At 54.8% G+C, this 24,840-nt stretch overlaps 1 protein-coding gene across 1 annotated transcript; it reads left to right on the top strand.

Annotated features, from left to right (window-relative positions):
- Positions 1–332: 332 nt before the first annotated feature.
- Positions 333–12,643, top strand: P2RX1 (purinergic receptor P2X 1; the record flags this gene model as incomplete). The annotated part of the gene is made up of 12 exons (XM_082008377.1): positions 333–1,086; positions 4,415–4,562; positions 5,085–5,156; positions 5,616–5,685; positions 6,247–6,343; positions 7,062–7,142; positions 8,715–8,856; positions 9,904–10,034; positions 10,703–10,793; positions 11,242–11,307; positions 11,969–12,061; positions 12,599–12,643. The coding sequence occupies exons 1-12, from the start codon at positions 950–952 to the stop codon at positions 12,641–12,643; spliced, it is 1,173 nt and encodes a 390-aa protein (XP_081864503.1). The 5' UTR covers positions 333–949.
- Positions 12,644–24,840: the final 12,197 nt, after the last annotated feature.

Genomic DNA, 24,840 nt, shown 5'->3' with positions numbered 1-24,840 from the left:
CGGGTCCCGCGTTCCAGTCCGGCACGTACAAATCCAGCCCCTTCCCGGCCACGGTCGCTTCGGGCGGCGCCTGCGCCACGCTGCCCAGCGCCCCTCGCTGTGACCCCGCTCGCCCGCCCGGCCCCGCTCACCGCCGCGGCTGGCGGGAAACGCAGGAAACGCTGGAAATGCTGGAAATGCTGGAAACGCTTCGAAACGCGCCCAGCCCGGCCCCGTGCAAGCGCTGGGAACCGGCCAAGCCCCAGCGGGGCAGCCTCACCGTGGGAGGGGACCAAGCTGGGTGCCCGGCTGCCCCGTGGGTCGGCTCCGAATTGTTGGGCCGGGGTTTCTGTGCCCCCACCCTTCCCTTTCATGACCCTTTTTCTGGGGCAGCCTTTGGGGGACAGAGCAGGACACGGGTTAGGGACCCAAACGGGAGTCCCACAGCCTGAGGTGGCTGCTGGGGCAGGATAGATGATACCCCAGCCCCAGTTCCTCAGATCCTCTCCCGGGACCCCCACCATCTCCTCCATCCCGCCGTCGTCCCCAGGGATGCCTCGTGGTCCCTGCTCGCCCCGAGCCCTGCCCGCAGCCCCTCCGTCCCCAGGGAGGGTCCCTGCCCGGGCGAGGGTGCATCCCTCGCGGGCAGGCGGCTCCGTCCCGGTGGCACGTGGGCTCGGCAGCGGGGTGGCCCGGCTCCCTCCCGCACCCCGTCCCACCCCCGGACCATGTAGGGCACCGGCTGCTCCCAGCCCAGGGCTTATAGGAAGAGGAAACCCCGTCCCCGCGCAGAGGAGGAAACCCGACAGCCCAGATGCGCGCAGAGCGACGCCGATAGCGTTTTTCTTTTCTTTTTTTTCCTCCTCTCTGCAAACAGAGGAGTCGCTCGAGCGGCAGCGGGCACGGCCCAACCCACGGCACGGCGAGCAGCGGGGCCGGCGGGAGGCTGCGGCACAGCCCGGGCGCAGCCATGGGGCAGAAGTGCATGGAGAAGGTGTCCTCCTTCCTCTTCGAGTATGATACCCCCCGGATGGTGCTGGTGAGGAACAAGAAGGTGGGACTGACCTTCCGGCTGATCCAGCTCATCGTCCTGGCGTACATCATCGGGTAAGGCTCCTTGGCGCCTGCTTCCCCCCGAATTAACGCTTTGCCACCAGGTTAAAAAGCAGTGGAGACGAAGGGGCTCATATATCCCCTATATCCCGACGCGGGGGGGTTATTGCATCGCATGCAGCGCATCCCCCTGGCCACGGCCACTCCTGCGCTGGCCGGTGCCCCACCATGGGTCTTCCAGGCAGCCGCCCGGTCCCCGTGTCCTGCCCAGACGCCGCTGCGTGTGCGGGCTGGAGGCTCATCCCTTCCCAGCACCGCTCCGCACGCTGGGGCCTCGGCTCCTCGCTGAGCCGCATCCAAATCCCGCTCGAGCTGCTGGACAGTGGCCTGAGAATCTGTTGATATTTTTATTTTCATTTTTATTAAATAAGAGGCAGCTGGGGCCAGCGCGGTGATTTGTGAGACCCAAGCGGCTCGAGACAGGACCATAAATCTCCCCGTCCACCGCCCCGCCGGGGAGGCAGGGCCAGCCCGGCGGCTGGGGCCGGGACGGAGCCTCGCTCCAAATCCCTGGTCTGCGTTGCCTGTGGGAGGCAGCTCCGCGAGCAGCCACAGCGCGAGGGCAGCTGCTTAAAAAAGGCAACGAGCGGAGCAGGCGGGCTCAGAGCCGTGCAAGGCTGCGTGTCCTCGGGTGCCCTGGGGCTGCCGCTCCTGCCACGGCAGCTCGGCCCCCGTCCCCTCCGCCGGGTACCGTGTGCCGTGCCGCGGACGCGGCGGTTGGCACCAGCGCAAAGACCTCTGCCGTGCCCCCACGGCTGCTGGGAGCTCAGCCCTTGAAAGAGGGACCAGCACCCTTCCGTCGGGAAGGGCCCCACGGCGGGAGGTTTGCAGGGAGAGGGGGTGTCTGGCCAAGAACTGGAAAAAATGGGTGTTTTGGGGCTGCAGGGTGCCTAGTGCAGCCCAAAGGAGAGGCAGGAGGGCTCAGGGCAAGGGAGTAGCTGTGGGGAGCAGCAGTGCCCATCCCGGCTTTTAGCCCAGACCCCCTGGAAAGGGGGAAGAGCTTCCCAAGGGGTCATGGTGGGACTCCCACCCTTCGGCTCACCAGGGTGATCATCATCCCAAACTGCTGCCAAGCCAAGGTCTCAAGGATGCTCTGCTGCAGAGCGTTTTGCACTGGCCCAGACCGGCGTTACTGGGAGCAGCGCTGGCTCGCCCAAGGGCTCCAGCAAACCTGTCGGGGCAGCCGCTCCTGCGGACGGGGACCCGGCAGAGGCGCTCGCTCAGAGCGGGACTTCCTAAGGAGACGTGGCTTTAGCAACCCCGCTAGAACGGGGCAGGAGGCAGCAAAAAGAGAACCAGCTTGGGGGTGACAGCCAGGGGCGGAGGGGAGGAGGTTGGCTTAAAGTTCACAGAATCACAGAATCACTAGGCTGGAAAGGACCTTCAAGATCTTCAAGTTGCTGTAAGCCCTAAGTTTTTGCTCTTTTGGTGAGGTCGGGCTCTGCTAGCAAGGGGCTGCCTGTGAGTGTGGCTGCCCTTACTCCCACCGGCCATTGGCATTCCCCCTCTGCCTGCAGCCTCCGGCTCCCTGCCTGCACTCCCTGCCCACGATGCCTGAGATTTCCTCTTCCTTGAAAGCACGTGTGGCAGGCAGATAATAGTTTATTTGCAATTACCCCGGCTTTGGTCCCCCTCGGCAGCAGGCGTGGGATGCCGGTGGGGACGCGTGCCGACCCACGGCTGTGCTGGAGGGATGCGTGGCAGTGCCACCAGCGCAGAGGAGGGGCGTGGGGCTGACCCCACCGCGATGCCCGACGTCACCCTTGGGGAGCAGCTCTTCTTTTTGCTGATACACTGAGATAAGGCGATATCGCTGCTGGCCAGGCGATGCCGGGCGCTCCCCGGCTGGGCATCGCTCTCTGCCTTTTGTTTCCCGAAAACCTCGCGTGCGAGGCTGAGCCGCAGGGTGGGGCCGGTGAGGGAAGAGGGCTTGGGGAGTGACACCAGGGGACTTCTGCCGCCTGGGCAGGGCTCGATGCGGCATTTACAGCACGCTGGGAAAATGATGCCTTGTTTGCCGTGACCACGGCTCAGCGGCGGGGTGGGGGCCGCATCCTGCCCTGCCACGGAGAGGCTGTGTCCCAGCGGGGCACCCAGCCCTGCGTGTCCGCAGTCACCTCTGCCGGGGAGGGATGAGGTGGCAGCGGCAGAGGCTGCGCTGGAGGCAGGTTTAGGGAAACACTCCACCATGCGAGGAGTGCCCCAGGAAGGGCATCCAGGAAGGTGTCCAGTGTAACCAGTGCAACCCAGTACGGCCCTCTGCCTCAGAGAAGAGGTTGGAGCCGGGGGTCCCACCTGGGGTGGCAGCAGTGCTGAATTTCTGCTCCCATCCCCAGGCACAGGGGCAGATGCCATCCCTGTGGTCCCCTCACCTCCTGCCCAGGGATGCCAATGGGTCCGCCAGCCAAAAAGCGCTGTCCCCAAGAGGTCCCCATACGGTCCAGCGCCGGGGCTTCCCCCACTTTCCCCCGTGCCCGTTGGTCGGGTGCCCAAGTTGGGGCTGACATGCTGGGCTGGTGTCACAGGCCACCCCACAGACGACGTGCTGCCGCCGTCGTGGCCAGCAGGACCGGTGCCCATGGCGGTGGGGACAAAAACCAGATCGCTCCTTTTTTAGCGCCGGGAACGCTGTGGGCCACCGGGAGCGCTACCCGAAATGGTTGCTCGCCCTTGTTTATAGTCTCCCTAAGTCAGAGTTAATCCAGCGGCAGCTTGTTTATGTCATAGGTTATATAGCGGCAGGAGCCGGCCCTAACGGCTGCGCAATGGGCTGGGAAACGCGGGGAGAGCCCCGGGGCAGCCGCAGCAGCGTCCCCCACCCGGCTCCTGCAGCCCTCTTGCACCCAGGGCCATGGCTCTGCCCTCCCCTTTGCTGGATGGGGAAGGGTGGCCCTGGATGTGAGCCGTGTCCAGGCTTTGCCCTGTCTTGGCCCAGGAGGCACTGATTTTTGGAAAGATCAGGAGGGGTTGGGTGGGTCGCTGAGCCCAGCAAGCTGCAAACCTGCCGCAGGCTTTAATCCCAAATGGCCGATGGCCACCTTGCTCCACCTGCCTTCACATACCCCAACCGCAACATGTGTCCCGGTCCCCAAAATAAACCATTCTGCTGTGGAAGCCAGGTCCCGCAGCTACCGCGTGCCTCGGGCAAAGGGTGGTAGAGCTCAGCAACACGTCCCTCATCCAGCTAGAGGAAATTTGGCAAAAAAAGGCCCAGGTAAGACTTGGTAGAAGAAGCCTCAGTCTACAGCAACGTGCTGGGACTTGGGACTCCTGCGGCTGAGCGCCGGTGGCCAAGCTCACCCCACCACCTTTCCCTGTCCAGATGGGTTTTCCTCTACGAGAAGGGCTACCAGTCTCAGGACAGCATTGTCAGCTCGGTCTCGGTGAAGATGAAAGGCCTGACGCTGACCAACGAGAGTGTCCTGGGCCCTCACATCTGGGACGTGGTGGACTATGTTTTCCCACCGCAGGTAAGGAGGCTGGGTAGGTGGGTTATGGGGGTTGCTTTTGTCCCGGCAGCCGCTGTTGCCCATGTGCCGGGGTGCAGAGGGGCTCCTCGGTGTAGGCTTTGCACGGGGCTAACCATGAGATGGTGTCCCCGTGGTGGAAAGCAGGTTGCTCCTGCCACACGTATCACCCTCGGGGAGCATTCGGTGCTTGGGACCCGCCATGGTTGAGGGGGCACGTTTGAGGCTGCCTCCAAAATGATCAAGGCTCCTCCGGTGCCTCCAGATGAGCATCTCGGGCAGCAAGGGGGGTCCTCCGCTGTCCCGGGGGCTGGTGGCACTGCAGCCCCCCAGGGCCACCACCAGCTTCCTGAGCTGCGGCAGAGCAGGGCGGGGGACCCAAAGCTAGGGAGAAAGGTGCCGTCTGCCTGGACATGCCCCGGGGGTTTGGGTGCCCTACCCCTCGTCCCAGGGAGAGGCTTCTCACGGAGCCTCCATCAGAGAGCGCCGTGCCGACTCGTGAGCTCGCTGGCTGTGTCTCCACAGGGGCACAGCTCGTTTGTGGTGATGACCAACTTCATCGTCACCCCTGGACAGAAACAAGGAACCTGCCCAGAGGTAAATGCACCGGCTTCCTTCAGCGGCCTCAGCTTCTGCAGTTTAGGGAGGTTGTGGTGGTGGCTCTGGGGAAGGAGTTTTCCTGACATTGGGAGGTTTAGTAAAAGCCTGAGCCTGGCCCCGAATTTTCGGTCCTGACTCGCAAGTGCTACGTGAAGGCTTTTATTCTGCTGAAAAACGGCCAGCATCCATTTAAGTTTTCTTCCCCTTGAGATGATCAAGCAGAGCAAACTCGAGGCTTAAATAAAAGCATCTGCCTGGAGTTTAAAAAATAAATCCCCCCTTTTTCCTGCTGAATCTGGACGTCCTTGGTTGGGAAGTGGAGTACAGACGAGGCTCTGGCTGCGGCTGAGCGGCGTTTCCCCCGCGGAAAATGCTGCCTGGTGAGGCAGGAGGGACGGAGGGACCGAAAGCGCAGGGTGTGATGCTGAGAGGCGGCTGCCTGCTTTCTCCAAACAGCTGCCGGACGCCGGGCTCTGCATGCAGGACAGCGACTGCAGCAAAAGGAAACGCAGCCGCCAAGGACAAGGTACGTATGGCACGGGGCCCCGAGGCTCCGGCACCGGCGTTTCTGGTGAGACACGTTGAGCAGAGCGTGCTCCCGCGACGCGGCATGGCAGGGGTGTCTGGCAGGGGGACCTGTCCCCCTGCTGGTCCCCGTCCACCCGCTGACAGCGTTTGGGAAAAGCCTCTGACATGCCGGGTGAGAGTCCCACCTGGGCTGGTCCTGCTTTCCTCTTCTGAAAGATATCTGAGCTCTGCAAAAAGCTCTGCCAACAAAAGGCTAATCAAGACCAAACCATTTCCCCCAAACTGCTACCCTTCTAACAGCTCGGCATTTTCTGAGGTGTATTTTAGCAAGAAAAATGCCCAATTGTTCCCGGTACAATAGTGCAAGAGAAGCCACTGCCCCGAGTTGAGAGGCCACAATTAATTACCCTTTTTATAAAGGGGCACCAAAGCCCTGAGTATTTTGTGCCTTGGATGTCTGTGGCAGGACCGAAGCTCCAACCCAGTCCCATCCATCTCAGCGTGAGGCTGGAATTTCCCGGTATCCAGGGGTGTGAGTAGCTGTCTCTCTTCCCCGTAGGGCTCATGACGGGCAAGTGTGTGCACTTCAACAGCTCTGTGAAGACCTGCGAGATCTTTGCCTGGTGCCCCGTGGAAGTCGATGACCATGTGCCCAGGTAAGGAATGACGCTGTTGTCCCCTTTTCCACCCCGATCCCACCCCAGCTGCACCAGCAGCACTCGGTGTAGGGCAGAGCAAGCCAGGGCTCTGCGAGTCACTGCCAGGACAGCCTGGGTCAATGCAGACCCCGTGGCTGTACACGCTGCCCGGCGTCCCAAGGGGGTTTGTGCCTCTCCTGCTGTGGTTTGCTCCTCGCCTTGCTGGCAGCTTGCCCCATCTGTGCTGGGTGCTCTGTGCATGGACCCATTGGTCCCGTTTGCCTTCGGAGTAAAGTTGTGCTCTGTCCATGACGTGTCCTCCACCTCCAGCCTCCACGGGCCACTGCGAAGCACCTCCTGGTAGGTGCAAAGTCCTTTTCTTCCTTGCCTCCCGTCCTCACAGGGGGGCCACAGGGACAGCCATGGGTCCACCAAGGAGCCCAGGGAAGCATGCAAGCCCTTGAGCTCTCTTCCAGCCACCTCACTGTGCTTTTGGGGTTTCTCAGCTGAAATCCCAGCACCTAATTCCCTGTCTGTCCCCTAACAGGCACTTCCATCCTTCACTGGGACTTTTCTGAACCTTGTTGGGCTCTTTCATGTAGAAAGGGAATGGATGAGATCACCAGTTTTTCTGGGTCCTGCTCATCCCAGTTTGGGTGAATCTCCACCAAATGGGGCTTTCCCTAGAGGCTAGAGAGTTGAGTGATGGACATAGGTCAACACTTGTGTTTTTCAGCCCTGCCCTGTTGTCAGAAGCGGAGAAATTCACCTTGTTCATCAAGAACAGCATCACCTTCCCCAGGTTCAAGGTGTCCAGGTAAGGGGAGGTTTGGGAGGATGGCTTCTGCTTGGTTCCCCCAGCCATGTCCCTCAGGGGAAACCCGTGGGTGTAGCTGGATGCTTGATATAGAGGATGCTGTCCCTCATCAGCGAGCCCAGGACCACTCTGACTGCTGCACTGATCGCCAGATTAGCTGATAGGAATCGAGATGTTTCCCTCCCAAATCTGTCCCACCTCAGCTGGTAGCTGTGGTTACAGGAAAGAAGGTTTCTGGAATTAATGTCCCCTGAGTTACCCTCACATGATGCACATGAAAATTCAGTTTCTCTGATTCTTCATTTTTCTTCTCCCTTTTCCTCCCTGAAGATAACAGTAAAATACTACATGGAACAGTGGGGTGCAAGCAAGCTGAGCGGAGCGGAGGTCCCTCTTAAATCGTGGTTCCCACTTGTTTCTGCAAGGGGTTATAGGGTCGTCCCCTTCCAGGCAGCGCTGGAAACGGTGCTGCTGGCGGAAGGTGCACGCGTAAGAGGATTTGTGATGACCCTGATCATGTATCTGATTTGGAACAAATTCACAGAAGCTATTTGTGCTGAAGGTGGCGGATTCTCCCCGAGCCGTCCGCGTCCCTGTGCTGTAGCCAAGGTTAAATGCCCTGGCAGCCGGCACCCTTGGCAAAGTCTCGAGCAGACCTCGCGCTGCACCCCGAGAGCTGGCTGGGAGAGGGGACCCCCCCGCAGCAGGGAGGGGTGGCAACCCGGGCGGGGGCGGCAGGAGAGGGGACACGGTGGGGGGAGCAGGGCCGGGGAGGTGAGGACAGGCCGGCTGCTGGCTGGCGGCTGCCGCAGGGGCTGAGCCGGAGCCAGCGGGGCCGTGGGGAAACTTCCTGCCTTTGATCACTGCTGCTAATTAACTGCTGAGCAAAAACGATGGGACGGGGTTGAGCAAGGCATCAGTCTTACAAAACCATCCGGGCCAGGGAGACTTCGCAGAAGGACTGTTTTTGGGTGAAAGAGCAAAAGCGTTGTCTTTTCCTTTCCACCCTTTCTGGAGGAGATAGCAAATTTGGCTAAATGTAACAGCTACGGGATACCCTGTCCATGAGCTGTCCCGGCCGAAAACTGTTGGTGCAGGGAGCACTGCCCGGCAGAGCCCGTGGACGAGCCGACGGGCGAACGGGAGAGGCCGCGGGGAGGGACGGTGGAGGCCACGGGAGGGTTTGCGAAGCCGAGAAGTGAGGGAGGGTGTTGCTGGAAGAGGCGAGGACAGGCAGACGTGTGCTGGGTTTGGGCCGCAGGCAAAGCAGCGAGCCCAAGGCCGGGGGGGAGAACATCTGCAGGGGAGGAAGCAGCAGCCAGGCCGCCGCCATGGCGGGAGCTTCAGGGGAAATGAGCTGCTGATGGGGTGGGAGAAACCAGGCAGGGCCGGAGGAAAGGGCCCACTCTCCAAGTGTGGAGTCTGATGAGCACGCCGGGGAGGAGGACGAGGCCCTGAGCTTTGACATTATCCAGCTTTATGCAATAGGTTGGACCAGGGCCCTCCAGAGGTCCTTTCCCACCCAAATGATTGGGTTATTCAGACTCTTTCTTGCTCTCGTTTCATTCACAGGCGCAACTTGGTTGAGGGCGTTACCAAACAGTACCTGAGGAAATGCACCTATCACAAAGTCACCGATTCCTTATGCCCCGTGTTTGACCTGGGATACATAGTGAAGGAATCAGGTCAAAATTTTACCTTCCTGGCTGTTAAGGTACTTGGATTTCAAACGCTGCTTCTTGCTGACATGGAGAGGGGGACACCGGCAGAGCAATCATCCCCAAGCCCTTGAGACACAGGGGATCTGTTTTCTCCAGGACTCGCGAGGCAGTGTCAGAATTAGCTCTTAAAAATTATGAGTTTCCTTGGACACGGCCTAATATTTAAGCTTTTCTTGGAAAGTCCCCCGTAAGATTGACAAGATTTGACCGTAAACTGACCGTAAACCCAGGGCTCAGTTTGTTTTAATTTGTGCAATGAATAACTGGAGCCGAGTGACCGAATCCCATCCGACTGAGCTCGGAAACCTCAGCTGGATGGTCAAATACTGGCCACTGCACAGTGCAAACCGCAGCCTCTCCCCAGGCTCGGAGATGCAGCCTTGCCCAGCGCTTCTCAGGGTGGTACGCGAGAGTATCTGCCGTTTCCGCGCTGTAGAACCTTAAACTAACTTTGCCAGGCATGAAATAAAATCAGAGGCTCGCGTATGTTAAAGGAGCAAAAAGAGGAGCCTCCGGGGCGCAGCTGGTTACAACCTGGGGCGAGCTCTGGAGGGACTGCTGCATTTCCTAGAGGGTGGCCACTGCTCTCAGAGGAGGTTTTCTTCTGATTTTCATGGGTTCATTTCACTCTCCTCTATGACCGTGTTAAATCGTCTTTGATTTTCCCTGTGACATTAGTGGTTTGGTGCTGTTAAGCCACAGGAGAGGTGAATCTCCTGGGCAAGGGAAGGGAATCTCGGGCAAGGGAAGGCTGTCCCTCAGGGACCGTGAGAGATCCGCAGTGGGCACTGTTTCTCAGGACCACCAAGAGGGCATGAATTTAGTTGCGTATCCAGCAGCCAGAGCAGAAGCAAGCGCCTCCACACAGGTTGATGTATAGGGCACAGAGCCGAGGCTGTGGCAGTGGTGGGGTCCACGTACCCTGGAAAGCCAGGGCACCTCATAGCGTTGAGAAAGGCCACGTATGAGGAGGGAAAGCATTTCTCTGTGTGGGCCAGGTCCAAGGAGGGGCAACCTCGTGACTCCCCTCTCGGCTGCAGGGTGGAGTGGTGGGCATCACCATAGACTGGAACTGCGACCTCGACTGGCCCATCCGGTACTGCAGACCCATTTACCAGTTCCACGGCCTTTACAATGATGACAGTAACGTTTCGCCAGGCTTCAACTTCAGGTAAGGAGAACCCTGTTAACTCTCCAGGCAGATTTCAGGGGTGACATCTTTCAGGATCCTACAGCACTCAAGGGATGGTGGAAGACCAGGGACTGTTCTCCAAAATACTGTGTACCTTTGCAGTGACAGACAGCAGTGCTGTCTTTAGAATGGCATGAGAAAAGTGATAACCCATCCCTTGGCCTCAAAATTACCCCATTGCCTTTCCCTGTACGTCTCCTCCCCCTTGCAGACCCTCCTGCTCAGCTGAGCGCTCGGGAAGCCCTTCGAAAGACTGGAGATGGTGCGGGGCCATCTTACGTGTTCCCACAGCGCGAAGCGTTCTGCCACAGCATGGCAGTTAGGCGTGAGCTGCTGCTCTGCGTGAAGCTGCCACCAGCGCTGCACTAACACCCACTGTCACGTAGCTCTGGGGGTCACCAGGCACCAGCACACGCAGGAGCTTTCACTTCAGCTTGCAGGCAGGGAAACTGAGGCACAGAGGGGAGAGGTGCCAACAGCCCAGCTCCTTCGAGGGGGCTAAGGAGAGGGTCGGGAGCAGCTCTGTGACAGCACATTCCCAGATCTTTGTCCCGCTCTGCAGCCCACCAAGATCCCGATGCTGTTGGGTTGCAGGGGGCTGTTAGACCCCCTGGCAGGCCATTAATGCTCACCATCCAATCGGACAGATATGCCAAATACTACAAAGACGATGGGACGGAAAAGAGGACTCTCTACAAGGTGTTTGGGATCCGGTTTGACATTTTGGTGAATGGCAAGGTAAGGGTGGCCAGGTGCTGGGTTTGTCCCAAAAAAACGTCGTGATGAGTGGGGGGGGGAACTGTGGAAAGTCAAAACCTTTTATTGATATTTCCAAAAGCTGAACATTTGCATTTTTCTATTTTGTCTTTTCCCTCTGGGAGAGAAGGCTTTCCTCATTGTGTTCCCACTGGCAATATTTAGAGGGTATACTTTTTTTTACATTAAAAATACAGGAAGCAAAGTAGTTTCAATTCATGTCAGCCTAAAACCAACCTACCATACTTTTTGGTTTGACCAATGAGCTTAAAACCAGCTCTTAGCCAGCTCCTGTTTCTCTCTGTGCTGTGGTTGCGGTTTGGGTTGCTGCAAGGCACTTTAGCTGAGCCCCACCTACCTATGGCATCCTTTTTTTTTTTGCCCCTGGGCTGATTGTAACATGTCATCTATTTTCTCCAATTTTATTCAGGCAGGCAAATTTGACATCATCCCGACCATGACCACAATTGGCTCTGGAATTGGTATTTTTGGCGTGGTAAGTTCAGGTATTTCCAGCCTCTATATGGAGACTCTCGAATTATTCTTCCTCGCCTGTGACATCTGTGGGGAAGTGGCCTTGAGCTGCAGTGAAATACTGGTTCCTGCTCAGGCAACAGGGGATGGGCAAAAGGGGGAAAGGAGGTGCTCTCCTGCCTCGGTAGCTCAGGAGAAGATTCCTGCTGGCCACCAGCTGATGTGAATCCTGCTAGCGGGAGCCTCTGCCCAGCTGAGTGAGGGGAAGGCAGGCTTTCGTGGCAGGGCCATGTCTTGGTATCTTGATAGTTTCAAGTCAGAGCTGGTATTGAGGGGGTTTTGGAGGTGATGGACAGTATTTCGTGCATGACAGAAAACCAGCAACCTATTTTGTTATGGTCTTTAAAGACTTGGGCATGACCCAAAGGGTGTTGTGCTCTGCGTATACCTAAAGTACAAACACTCAATTTGTGTTGACTTAAATTGCCCAGTATTGAACCCAGCGCGCTTCACTTCTGTTCTAAGTGGGCATTCCGGGGCTGTATCTTCTTTAGCAGCTGCCATGTTGTGGGCTGAAGCAGAAGTGACCCTAATTTGTGGGGCAAACTGAAACAAGCTGGAAGTAAAGGTGGCACAGGCAAGCTGGGAGGGCAGCCCCAACCCTAACTGCACTTTGATTTAAGGCTTCTGTCCTCTGCGACCTGCTCCTGCTGCATTTTCTCCAAGGACGGGACTATTACAAGCAGAAGAAATTCAAATATGCTGAACAGGAGCCTGTAAGTAACAGCGAGTCCCTCCCCTGCGGAGGCTCTCGCGGGTGCGTGAGTGTGGATGTGTGCATGAGTAATGATGCTGCAACACAAACAACATTTATACTGAGGAGCAACCAGGCGCCTTCCTGAGCTAGTGGGGATCCTGAGCCCTTGGCACTGTCAGAGTCTGGGATCCATGAATTTCCTCTCCAAAATTACAGAGACCTTCTGTGTGACTCACTGTTAAGAGCTTTATTCCCTCCCTTTATCCCCAGACATTCCAATACCTGGTAACGCTTGCATTGCTTTAAGGGAAGCAGGGGCAGACCAGTGCGTTAGCAAACTGGAAAATGTCCCCTTTTCTGCTTTCTGATAACATCTCCATGACCATGGGGTGTTTTGTGGCCTTTCATAGGACACAAAAACAGCTCCCCTCAAATTAATCTGAAAATATGCTTATACATTGGGGGTTAGAAGTTGCTGTTCAGCCACATTTTTCTCTGGCGTTAGGAAGGGGGAGGTCTGTAAAAGAATCATTGTTTTCTCTCATTTAACCCCCAGTCGAAGTCACATAAGAAGGAAAAGGAGCTGGACAACACTCAGTGAGAGGTGAGTGGTGTTTCCCCAGCCCTGCTAGTGTACGGCTGGCAGGGGTGAGGGCTATGGGTCCCGGGGCTATCCCAAAGCGGCAGGGCTCCAGGGAAGCATGGAGGAGACCCGAGCTGTGCGCTGTGATGTCCAGCCTGTGGTCAGCTGGGTGCAGGATGTGGGACTGACGTTGCGTCTTCAATGGCAGCATTGCTTGGAGAGGGGCAAGACACCAGAAGTCACTGTGCTCCTCTCTCTCGGCAGAATCCACACTGACCGACAAACCTGCACCCTCTCCCTCCTCCTCTCCTACAACACGGTTGTCATGCCCTGTCACCGCCTGCACTCGCCCCACGGCCAGCAGGAGCAGTGCCCGGCTGGGGGGAACACGGCACCCCACAGCTGGGACAGGGTCCGGCCGGCCCGGCGCCCTGCCTCCGGTGCGACACGCGGAGGTGCTGCGGGTGGATTAAGCTCAGGGACCCTCGGGGCCCTCCACCCATCCTGCTGCAGGGCCTGGGGCCTGCCGCCTTTGCAGGCACTGCCGGAGGGCTCCCGCTGCACCCAGCCCGGTGTGCCGGGGCCGTGCCCGGGCATCCCACACCTTGACGGCCCTGGGGAGAGCATCGTCGCCTCTGCTTCCCCAGAGACACCCTCGGGCAGCTCCAAATTGAGGAGAGGGGGAGAGAAGGAGAGCTGGCAAGAACCATGCCCAGTCCCTCAGCATGGGAGAAAGATGGTTATTTTGTTAAGGATGTATTTTATTAAAAAAAAAAATAAACCTTTAGTTTTTCTACTACATCCCTTTGCGGTGCCCATGCTTGCCCCCCGAGGCGCAGGGTACGCAGCACTTTTCGGCGCTGGGGTGGCTTTGTGCATGCCAAGCAATCCTGGAAGTCGGGCTGGAGCATGGGGCCTCTGCGACAGGCTCAGTGCGGGCTCCCCCGGCTCTGCCTTCCCGTGCAGGGCCCCTGGGCCTCCGGCCACGAGCAGGGGCTGTTACCAGGGCTGTCACTTGGGTTTCCTCCTCAGGCAGGCTGGCTGGCGGAGAGCGCTGGCACGCGGCCGGCCATCGAGCACGGCTGCCCTGTGCCAGCTCTGTATCCTGCTGCCCACGCTGGCCAGCACTGGCCGGTCAGAATTGACCTTCTTGGCAGTAGCCTCACAAAACCAACTCTTTGCACCCAGGAACAAAACTTCCCCTCTCCACTAGAAGATTTGCACTACTCGGCGTGTGCCGTTGGACGTCGTGATCTACGCCTGAGCCCCACATCGCTACGAGCAGCCCCTGCCCTGTGCTGCTGGCCCTGTTCAGTTCTCCGGGACGCTTGTATTAAAGACGCAGAGAGAGGGCGAGGGAAAGCTCCCTGGTCTCTGCAGGAGTTAGTCCCTTCTCAGCGGGCGCCGAGGGCACGGGGCCGGTGGCATCCCCACGCAAGGCGCGCTCCGCTGCGGCGCGAAGGGCTGCACAGTCACTGTCTGGTGCAACGGTGCAGCTCTCCAGCGAGCTGCGACCAGCAGAGGGGACTGGAAGACCATTTCCACACAGACGTGCCTGGGGGAAATGCAGTTGCCAAAGATTAGAAGCGAGAGCGTTCGGGCAACCTTTCGCAGCCAGTTAAACTGGGTCCATCTCCAGTCATAACTTAAAACAACCAGCGCGAGGGTGCAGGTGGAGCAGGGGGCTGTTTCTGCCTGCTTAATCTTTCAGGCTGCTTGTAATGCAAAGCCCCTATTCTTTCCTAGGAGTTATTAAAAGGCAGAATAGGAAATTAGGAAAAATGCTACTTGTAAATGATCCCCTGTAAGTGCTATTCAAAACCTCTGAGCTGGGATGCCTAAAAGCCCCAAGACTGCTTTAAAAATCATGGGAAGGTTTACTTTCATCTCCTTGCTCGTCTTTTAAAATGCACAATCTTCGGGAATCCTTTTCTTTGCTTTTCATTCACCAACCGTTTCTGCACCCAGCAGAATGGGATAATGTAATTGTGATCCTTTCACCAAAACAAGCTCCTTCTCTAAGCCAGGGCCCCCAGGGCCCATGGCTTTCAGGTGGGTGCCATGCAGAGCGATAACCGTCTGGAGGAAACTAAGCACATTTCCTCCAGATTTTAACATACACTTCTCCCCTCGGCGGTATAAAAAGGCAGGGAAAGCTCACGGCAATTGTTTCGGTCCCTCCTTTTGCCCGAGGAGCTGGAGCTGGTGCTCAGGGGTGGGAGAGCGAGGAGAAAGGGCTGGTCTGGGAGCCTGCGTTGGCGTAGATGCCCTATTTCAGCATTGCAGCTCCCAGCCCGTTCTCCTGGTGCCTTCTAGTTCGCTAAAATTCATGCAAGCTTACTGAATGCAGGATAGTACGCAACAGTTAAGAGTCCGCACATCTAAAGCACTGAAAAATGGAAATAATGACAGGTTTAAGGCTTGTCCTGAGAAAGGCTGCACCCTGCAGTGTCCTGGTGTTGCTATGGAGGTCTCCCACTGCAAGTCCCAGCGGGGAGGTGTGGGTGACCAGCAGGACCATACTCCTGTCCTCGTGGTTTGACTTGATCTTCCTCTTAGGGTCAGGGAAGAATTTCCTGTACTTGGCATCCGTTGTGGCCAGAAAGCAACTGTATTTGGAGTTGTAAAAACGCGGCCAGCGTGTCCTGCTGCTCTCTGACCTCTGAGCAGCGAGCCAAAGCATCACAGGCACCCAAAGAGGTTTGGTCATTGTGCAAAGACCCCTTCAATGACAGTTGGCTGTGTTGCTTCCTATTTACATGGCAATTGAGAGTTGGGTTGTTGTTTGTTGTTTTTTTTTAACATTCCTTGTTTAATTGTGTTTTGGTTTTTACATGTTATTTAACTAATAGAAAAATACTAATAGAAAAGGAACCGTCAGCAAATCAAACACCGCCTCCAGTCCTTTCAGCTAGAAAACACACAAGAAAGAATACGTATTCTCCAGCTAATCCCTAATCGTTACAAACAGCGCTAACAAGCCTGTGTATGCGATGTTGTCGGTACGGTGCTCTAAGGGTCTAACAGAGGACTCTCGCACCGATCACGGGTGTTAGATGAAGAGAGCGAGCCATGAGTGCAGGGTTACTATTTCCATTTCACAGCAAGGGAAACCAAGGTGCAAGCAAATAATTTCTGAACGTGCATGCACATGTGGTGAGCAGATTTTGCCTCTGACCAATTATCATTATCTGTGAAGGTTACCAGGTTGGACCTGGTACAAATATATCTTTTCAACCCCTCAGGCATGGTTACTCTGAAAGAAATCAAGTGGCACAGATATTCCAGAAGAGCAATTGCAGAAAAACTGGTTCGGCAATAATTATGCTGGTTAGCGGTGCTGCAGAGATGAGGAATTATATTTCAACCTCTGCAGAGCTGGCAACATTTAATCATTACGTTTGCGCACAATTCCCAGCACAGTGAGGCCCTGAATTCCACCTGGTGCTTCCAGACACTATAACAATGCAAATTAAAAATGAGTAACACTAAAGAAAGAAATAGCTCCTTCCTGTGCAATCTCTCCTATCTCTAATCCCACTCATTCTCTGGCACAGCAGACTCCCTTTTTAATTTTTAACCCAGTCCTCCACTTAGGACACTCATGGATTTTTCCCTAAAAAAGCACCTGCCTTTCTGGTTACACTAATTCCCTTTCTCTTTTGATGTGAGAGCGTGTTTTCAGTCGGATAAATCCTCTGGCTGACACACAGTAAAGGACTGACAGGAACACTTCTGTCCTACCAGCTCTAAAGGATGCTTTTATTTCCTTCTGTCCCAAAAACGTGCATTCTTGGGCCAGATTTTGCTGGGTGGCAAAAGGACCCTCTCTGCCATTAGAGCACTAGACATCTGCAGCTCAGCCTGCAGTCATATTCCCGGTGACAGAACGGTTGTTACAGCTCATTTTTGCCGCTGCCAGCTCTGTATTAATTATGCCACGCTCTTTTCTTTTGTTTTCTTTGGTGAAGTGCTCTCTCCTTCTGTTACATGTTTCTAATTGCTTTGTTGCCTTATTTGAGAAAGCGCCAAAGTCAAAAGTGTGCAGATGGATTCTCCATATAGCAACTGCGCAGTCAACCGATGGGCTCTTTAGCAGGGGTGAATCAGGATCGTTCCACCTAACAGAGCTCTGCCTACCGGTACCAAGCACGGATCCTGCTCAGCTTTATGGGACCACGAAGAGATTTGGCCCAAGCTGTTCTTAAAAGAAATGATGGCTTCAACTCTTGTTTTATCTAAACATACTCGTGAAATGCCTGGGAAATGTAAAGTCTCCGTCCCATGACTGTAACTCAAGGGCAAGTTAAATAAACACCCTCCCAGTCCTCGCACCCAGAAAACATGTGGGAAATTACAGTTACAAACCAACTACACCCAACCATTATTGAAGAGAAATGCCAAAGTCTTATTTCAATGTTGTTATAGCCATCATGGTCCAAGCATCAGAGAGACATTATGTGGGACTCTGGTCGTTGCTGCTTTGCAGCGTAATCACCTGTGTATTATGAAAAGGGAAACTAAGGCATGTGATTTGAGGTTGGGTTTTTTTTGTTTTCTGGAAGAAATAGCAGCTTGTGACTGAGACTAGCTAACCAGGTTATTTCATTAGGTCAAGTGCTAGCAGCCTTTGCCAGAGGCAATAGTTTCAATCCTGATGCTGGTGCTAAAATTGTGCTTCAGACGTCACTGGTGATTTAAATTGCTTGATGCTGAAGGAGACAGGTCTTTAGGGGACAATCCTCAGCACTTTCCAAACAGTCAGCATCTTCTAGGCATCTGGAAGCCAAACGTGAACCAGCCCAAATGACTTCTGAAACCCTTGAAAATACTTCTCAGCAGTAATTATGGCAAGAGGAGCAGGAGGCTGAAAGTTTTACTCGCTGCTCAGGAGAAGCTAAGTTGTCTCCGGAAAAGCAAGGCTCTACTTGACTGAATTGAAAGCCCCTGTGGGACCCATATTGACCCTGTGGGTCAATATTTTATCTTCTATATGTTACAGTCTTTCAGAGCATCTTTTGCACCTTGGAGCCACAGGAACACAGTCTCTCCACAGGCACAGCCCCATTCCTGGGTCCTGGGCACTTAGACCCAGGCATCCGAGAAGGAGGTTGCTGGGACCTTCACTGCTCAGGGCTGAGAGGAGGCTTTGCTTGTGCTCATGGGCACGTCTGTCTTTTCCTGAGGGTCCACCATGGCCAACAGACAGCCCAAGAGCTCAGGCTGGTGGCTGTCATGAGATGATGTCTAATTGATATCTAATTGATATCTAATCAGAGATGGTTATCTAATATTTGGAGCTACTGGAAGAAGGCAACAAGTCTGGAAGCATGAACTCAAGGTGATGAGGCTCTCTGCTGTCCTGTTGCAAGGAACCAGGGAACTGCTAGAGAGACACTGGCCAAATCCCTACTCCTAAATGCCCTGATTTTTACCCAAATGAAGCTCTACTGCCTTGCGCAGGGACTGAACATGGGCTGGAAGGGAGAGATCCCAGAAAACCCGGGTGTGTGAGATGCTGGAAACCATTTATGCTAGGCTTTGCTGTCAAAAATAAACACGAGCATTTTCTTGCCTTCTTATGTGTCACAAAGGCTTTCTGCATGGAAAAAGAAATTTTAAAGTATTTCCAGCTGCTGGTGGTTTATCCAAGGGTAGGGAAATGCTGTCCCAACTGTCGTCCTCCAGAAACCATGCGCCCTCAATGCATCACATATTTTTGTTTTGGTTTCTATGCTCTGGCTGCTGCAGGAAGGAATTGTGTCTACCTGAAGCACAAAACTGCACCAAATAACATTTAAAGACCTGAGACCACGGAAGCACTGTCAGAACTATAAATAAAATACATTGAAAGGGGCTAACTGACAAATCGCCAATAATAAAATCTAGAAAACACATTTGTTGGTCACTCTAAAACATGGCGGGCTCTGCCACCCTCCCGTTGGTTCACATCACACTGCTGTTCACCTTCTCTGCTCCAGTGTTCCCTGTTCATGGAGGATCTTTGCTGGATGTTCTTTCTGATGAGCTGTAAGAACAATGTTTAGAACCATACAAGTACCAGATTTTTATCTTGCTGGTTAAAGAAAAAAACCCACCTTTTTTTGTTTTCTTCCTTGCAAAATAAATAAGGGGACAGAGTATGCTGTGGTCATATAATTGGATCCATTACTTTATTAGCCAATTTAAAGATTAACAGCAGGCAAATAAGGTCTCAAAAGTTTCAAGCGAAATTCAAAACATTTTAGTTCAAAGTATTTTTGACTGAAAATTCGCAAACAGAATGGACAAATATTTTAGGTGGAAGTGAAAGGGCGTTAGCCCTGGATAAACCTGTTAATCTGTAGAGAGCTGCTCAGCTGCATATGACCAAGCAGGGTGAAAAAGCACATTTCTGCAGGAAACGTAAGACGTGGATGCACGTGGTAAATTCCAGCAGGGAATGCCTGGTTGTAAGACGCATACCCACAGAATGAGTAAGTGAAAAAGTTCACGGTCTTCGCAAGGCTTACAGACGACTTTGCTGTTTTAATGATTGGTGTCTCTTAATTACATTTCAATACTTCTCTAAACACAGTGACAACCCGAGCAAGGCTTTTTTGGGGGCGGGAAACAAAACTGATAGTAAATCACAAGCTGCATTGTTATATATGTTGAGTTGTTTTGAGATGCGAAACCCATGTAAAGAAATACATTTGTTTCCAAAGTAGAGGGTTATTTGAGACCCACTGGAAGTTGGCGCAGGCATTTCTATCCACTTGCTGTCACAGCGGGAAGGAGCAGCAGCCTGCAGTGGGTTGAGTCAGGATGTGGATTTAATCCAACTCTTGCTCCCCAGCTAAAGCCAAGATCCCCCGGTGGGGACCCTGACCGCAAGCGCGGCCACAGCGGAGCCCAGCGAGCCCGGCCGCGAGTCACTTGTCACAAAATCAACATCCTCACGAATCCCACAGGGAACACACTTCACGGCTGCGTGCGGGGCTGCAGTGGGAACCCCTCGACCCAGGGGCATGGCCAACCGTGAGCCAAGTAGGTAAAAGAGAGCTGAGGGGAAAAAGTAAAAGCCAAACCATGAGTCATGAAACAGAGAGAGCATTTGCTTGTAGGAATTCCTTGCATGATGGCAGTGGAATTAGTTGATGTGCGACGTTTCTCCCCATTGCCATAAGACTTCAGAAAACGCTTGTGCATACGGTCAGGTTTGTCCATTAGAGACAGAGCCTGGATGAGAGGACACCCGTCCATGCGGAGGGCGAGCAGGTGCCCCCGCGCCAGCACCCCAGAGAACAAGGCCACCCTGCCCCGGGAGGCGTGCTCTCACCACCGCCTCCTTGGTGCCGGGGAGAACACGGGCACAGTGTTTTGGCACAGGGAAAACCACCGGCGCCCACAGCCTGATTGCCCGTGACCCAGGGAGCGGCCATCTTGCTGCCTGTCCCCACGCCATCAGGGTCCCCCACACGGTGTCCCTCATGCCCCAATCCTCTGCTTGGGACACCCCCCCGGGCCCAGCGGACCCTCCACTCCCCGCCCTGCCAGCACCACTTTGCCTGGTTATATTGGCAAAAATCCCCGTGTTTTCACCCAAGAGCCTGCCCCCAGCCCAGGTGTGCTTCTGGTTGGACACCACACGGCCACACGCCCCCGAAAAAGGGGGCTTTTGCCTCAAAACTTCGACTGTGCCTGGCAGGGCCGGGACAGGCCGGGGCCGCCTCACGCTCCCGGCCACACGGCGGCCGCCGGGCAGCGACCAACGGCCGCCGCGCGGGCCGCGGGAGGCGCGGCCGCCGCCAGCCAATGGGAGCAGGCGCGCGGGCAGTTATTTACACCCCGGGGAGGCGGGGGGGAAGGCTCAGGCCTCGCGCGGCCAATGGGGGGCGGGCGGCCGCGGGGGCGGTGCGCGCTGATAGGGCGCGGGCCGGGGAGTTTCGCCGGGCGCTGCAAACAGAGGCACGTTGGGGCCGGGAGCAGCCGCCGAGCACAGGTGAGCGCGGGGCTCGCGCCCCTCCGCGGGGCTCCCGTGCGGGACGTTGCCGCCGCCGGGCGGCGTGAGGGGCCGCGCGCCCCGACTGAGGGGCCGCCTAGGCCGCGCTGCCCGCCCCGCGGGTCGCCCGCCTTCAGCCCCGCCTGGGGCGGTGGCCCCTCCGCGACCTGAGGCAGGTGAGGCGCGGAGGGACACGCGCGGTTTTTTCTCCGTGGGCGGCGTCCCGGCGGCTGTTGAGGGGGTACGGCGGGCAGGGCGCGGGTGGGATCCGAGCTCCGGGTGTCGGAGGTGCGCACCGGCCGAGGGGCAGGTCGCCGGTGCGGGTGGGTTCGCCCAGGCCGGCGTGCTCGGGCAGCCGCCTCAGCCCCCCGGGCTGCGGGGAGCCGCTCGCCGCCGACGTAGCGGGGCCGGGGCTGCGCTGGGCCGCCGCGGCTCCAGAGCTTTTCCTTCTACCAAACACAGAAATAAATGGTGGAAAAAAAGAAAAAATCCTTTCAAAACCAGGGATTTTGAGCAGTTTTCCCGTCGCACCAGTCATCTCTCTCCCATTTCTCCAGGGAGGGAGGGGGCAGAGGAGAAGGTCAGAAGCGTGATGAGCTCCATGCAGGTCTGTTGCTGCTTCCTACTGCTCCTTGCTGGCCTTGGATCAGCCTGAGCTCTCAGAGTTTGGGTCTTCTCATGGGTCAGTGCTTTGGTCTGAGCTGTCCTGCCCTGGCAGTGTCTCAGAGCACACACCTTGCAGGCAGGCAGGCGTGAAGAGGGTCTTACCCTCCGCTCTCTGCTTACCTTGGCACCGAGGGAAAATAAACTGCAGGTCTCAAAGGCCTGTATGCTGTGAACTAGGAAAACTGCTGATCTGGCAGGGATATCACTTTCTTCAGCTGCTCTGATGAAGCTGAAATTACCCTTCTGTTGTAGTTGTAACTTAATGGAAAAGGTTTTGTTTAATAGGAAACTGTTGCTTTTCTACTTAGAACAGTCTGTGATTCCAACTAAAGTGTACAGCGCCACTTCCCATAATGTGTTAATTCCTCCCTGTGAGGCATCCCTGGCAGCTTCAATTTGTTCTGGTGTTTGACATGGGATGGCTTTGAAGTGTTTCTTTTGAAACTGGATAAGGCAAGCGGAGAGCTGTTATCTCAGTTTCTTCAAGAGGAAAAACTGAAGCCAGCGTGCTGGGGCCGTGCTCCAGCACGTCCCTGTGCATGGCGCAGCTCGCTGCGCTGCACCCTGTGCTCAGGCTGGGGTGTGTGGTGTGAATAGGATTAATCTATGGCATAGCAATAAATTGCTTCTCCCTTGGCTTTTGCCTGTAGAAGGCCAGATCTTAGCAACCAGGAGTGTAAGCACCAGCCTCTTATCATTCCAGTGAGGAGTTCAGGCACGTTATTGTTTGATACGGTATGAAGGCTGGGCTTTAAGTCACAGTAGGTTCTGGGCTGCTGGGTCCTGATACTTTTCTTTTTGAGGCAAGCTGTGTTCACTGGCATGAAGTGCCTTCAGTCTGGAACTGTCTCCAGCTATTTCTTCTTCTTGCTTTGGCGTCAGAGCTGGCATGCTTGGAGTTGGACATGTGTGAGTGTATATGGTCCCAGGACAGCTGCTGGCCCAGAGAGGGTGGGCAGAGCTTTTCATCTAGCCTCTTCTGGAGCTGAGCTTCAAGGGGACTTCATCTGTCCCAGCATTGCCCCAGGGAGCGCTGAGGTTTCACATTGCTTCACACAGTCTGTTGGTGCTTTACTTCTGCCATGGCTTTCAGAGCCTGTTGTTAATTAAACCCTAATGTCTTTGCCCAATACAATTGTTCTTGCACTAACCAGACTTTCAAGGCCCAGCTTTCTTTTGCTGGAAGGGGGTTGTGAGATTTCTCTTCCCTTATGGGCTCTTGTGAGGTGGCTAGAGTGGGAAGCTCATCAGCCTGTGGCAGAGGAGGTGTTTGGAAGGATAGTGCAGCAGTGTTCTGTTTGCTGGAGGAAGAAGGGCTGCTTAGGTAGCAGTCACCACAAGAGCTTACGTGGTTTAGACCTTGGCTGGGTTTGAGGAGGTGGCACTATGCTGAGTGTGTCACTCTGTACTTCAGCCAAGGGTCTGCTTGCCAGAGTACAGCATCTCTTCTTGCTGGTGTTTGTTCCCTGAAGTTACTGAAGGGTGTATTAACCCAGTTGTTCGTGCCAGCCTCTCTTGAACTGTGGAAAGAACAGTGCTGTCTGAAAGCCAAGCCTTCTGTGAAGTGTCAGTGCTGACCTTAGAAGAGCCTTTATAGGGTCATTGCTGCCCTGGAGTGGGGGAAGGAGGCACTTCTTTTTTTAAGAGGCTTCAGGAAAAGGCTGAGGTTGCTGGATGGCTTCTGTAGACTATTAGCAGGGTGGTTTGGGTCTCCAGAGGACATATCTGCCTGGCTGAGGGCCAGAGAGGATACATCTGATGTAAATCAGGGCATGCCAAGCTAGTGGAGGGGAAGGGATGGGTGTTGGTGGGCAGCTCAGTGTGAGGATTTTGTCTGTGCTGGAGTTGTGGAAGGCAGTTTGTTTGATAACATCTGAAATCAATATGTGCAATTACTCTGCCTTGGGAAGATGCCTGGAGAGAGCATACCCCGTATTGCCCAAAAGTGCGGCGGGTGATGGGCAGCTGGAGTGCCTGTGGATCTGTTCAGCAGCTCAAAGCCCTGACAAACACTGGGTGTAGGGAGGCATAGGCTCTGTGTACATGGAGGTTGTGCTGGGCTTTGGGAGTCTGAGGATGCTGAGCACAGTGTTGGGGAAAATGGTTTGTGTGAGATCAGCAGCAGAGCGCAGCTTTGGGCAGTATTAGGCTGTAATAGGAGTTCTCCTGACACCTGGGTGTGAAGGAGGGTGGGCAAACAAAGCTTCTGGGTGGGTTTTGACCCACCTTTAACTCAGGGTGTGGGGACACGTCTTTCTGCACAGTCTCTGGCAGATGCTTGCTGCTAGTCAGCCCTGCCACTGTTGCTGAAGTTCGGCAGTTGGAGAAGATGGGAAGCTGCGCCAGTCCCTTTGCTGAGAACCAGTGAGGAGTTGAGTTACTCCTTTGTCTTTTGGATGAAAGCGAGGCCTGAGCTGTCAGTGTGAAAACCAAGTATGCACTTGGTATGAGATAAAATGTTATTGGCTTATGCCTTAAAAAGTAAGAAAGCAGACACCTCTGAGGAATACTAGGTATAAAGTTACCCTTATCAAAATTCTTCCTCTTATGTCTTTCCCTTCATGGTCTCTTCTGCTCTGATCTTCAGTCCTTTATTTTTGGCACAGGATGTCACTTGCTTTGAGAAGCAAGCATCCAACATGCAGGGAGGTGACCCAGTCATCAGAAAAGTGGTTGAAGAAATGAGTGTGGGTAGCTGGCTGTAAAAGCAGTGGGGATGATTGAAGTGTACAGAAGCAATTGTTGACACAATGCAGTCATTGTGGCAGATCTGAAGGTTAGTTAGTGATGCTTGTGATAGATAAATCATCAAAGCATTGGGTACAGCAGATAAATGAATGATATCAAATAATGTCATGTCGTCCAGCATGTTGTTTTAATTAAGACAGTGGTTAAGCTCAGCATGGTTGGAGAAAAATGTCTGAAATCTTCTAAACAGAAGAAGTCCTGATAATTGATAAATTGGGGTAGGATGCTAATCTGAAAGATAACAGTGGGAAGAAGCTGCAGTGACTTTATGGATGTGTAGGAGGATGGCTGCTGATTTGTGGTGGCGGGTGAGGTGTAAGTATATGTGCATGTTTCCAGCTCTTCAGAAACTCAGATGTTTCTCAGGCTTGTGTAGTTGGCCACAGGTGGTGGCTTTAAGGGTTGAGTCCTTAATCACAGAAAAACATGCTCAGTTAGGGACATCTGTACCAGACCAGGATGTTGCAGGTTCCTTTGGAGGATGTTGCAGAATTGTCAAGAAATGGAACTGCTCAGGCCCTGGGCAGCAGCCCTGCACTAGCAAGTGTGGTGTGCCTCAGACCCAGAGCTGCCTGCCCTACAGATGGGGGCCCTTGGAGTTGGTCTGGATGAGAAGCAGCACCTGGTGACAGGCACAGGGGAGAAGGGATGAAACCAGAGATGTGGTGAAACAGGGAGGTCTCCTGTGGGCTCCTAGAGAAGACTTGTGCCTTACTTCGAGGGTTGTTATGAATTAGTAAGTGTAGCATCTTTTTTCCAGACTCAAACATCAGGGCTATCAAAAAAATCCATCTGAAATCTGATTCAACCTTTCCTA

This window comes from Phaethon aethereus, assembly GCF_964289735.1.
Source record: "Phaethon aethereus genome assembly, chromosome: 19".
Lineage (NCBI taxonomy): Eukaryota > Metazoa > Chordata > Aves > Phaethontiformes > Phaethontidae > Phaethon > Phaethon aethereus.
This window is presented reverse-complemented; position numbering and strand designations above follow the sequence as displayed.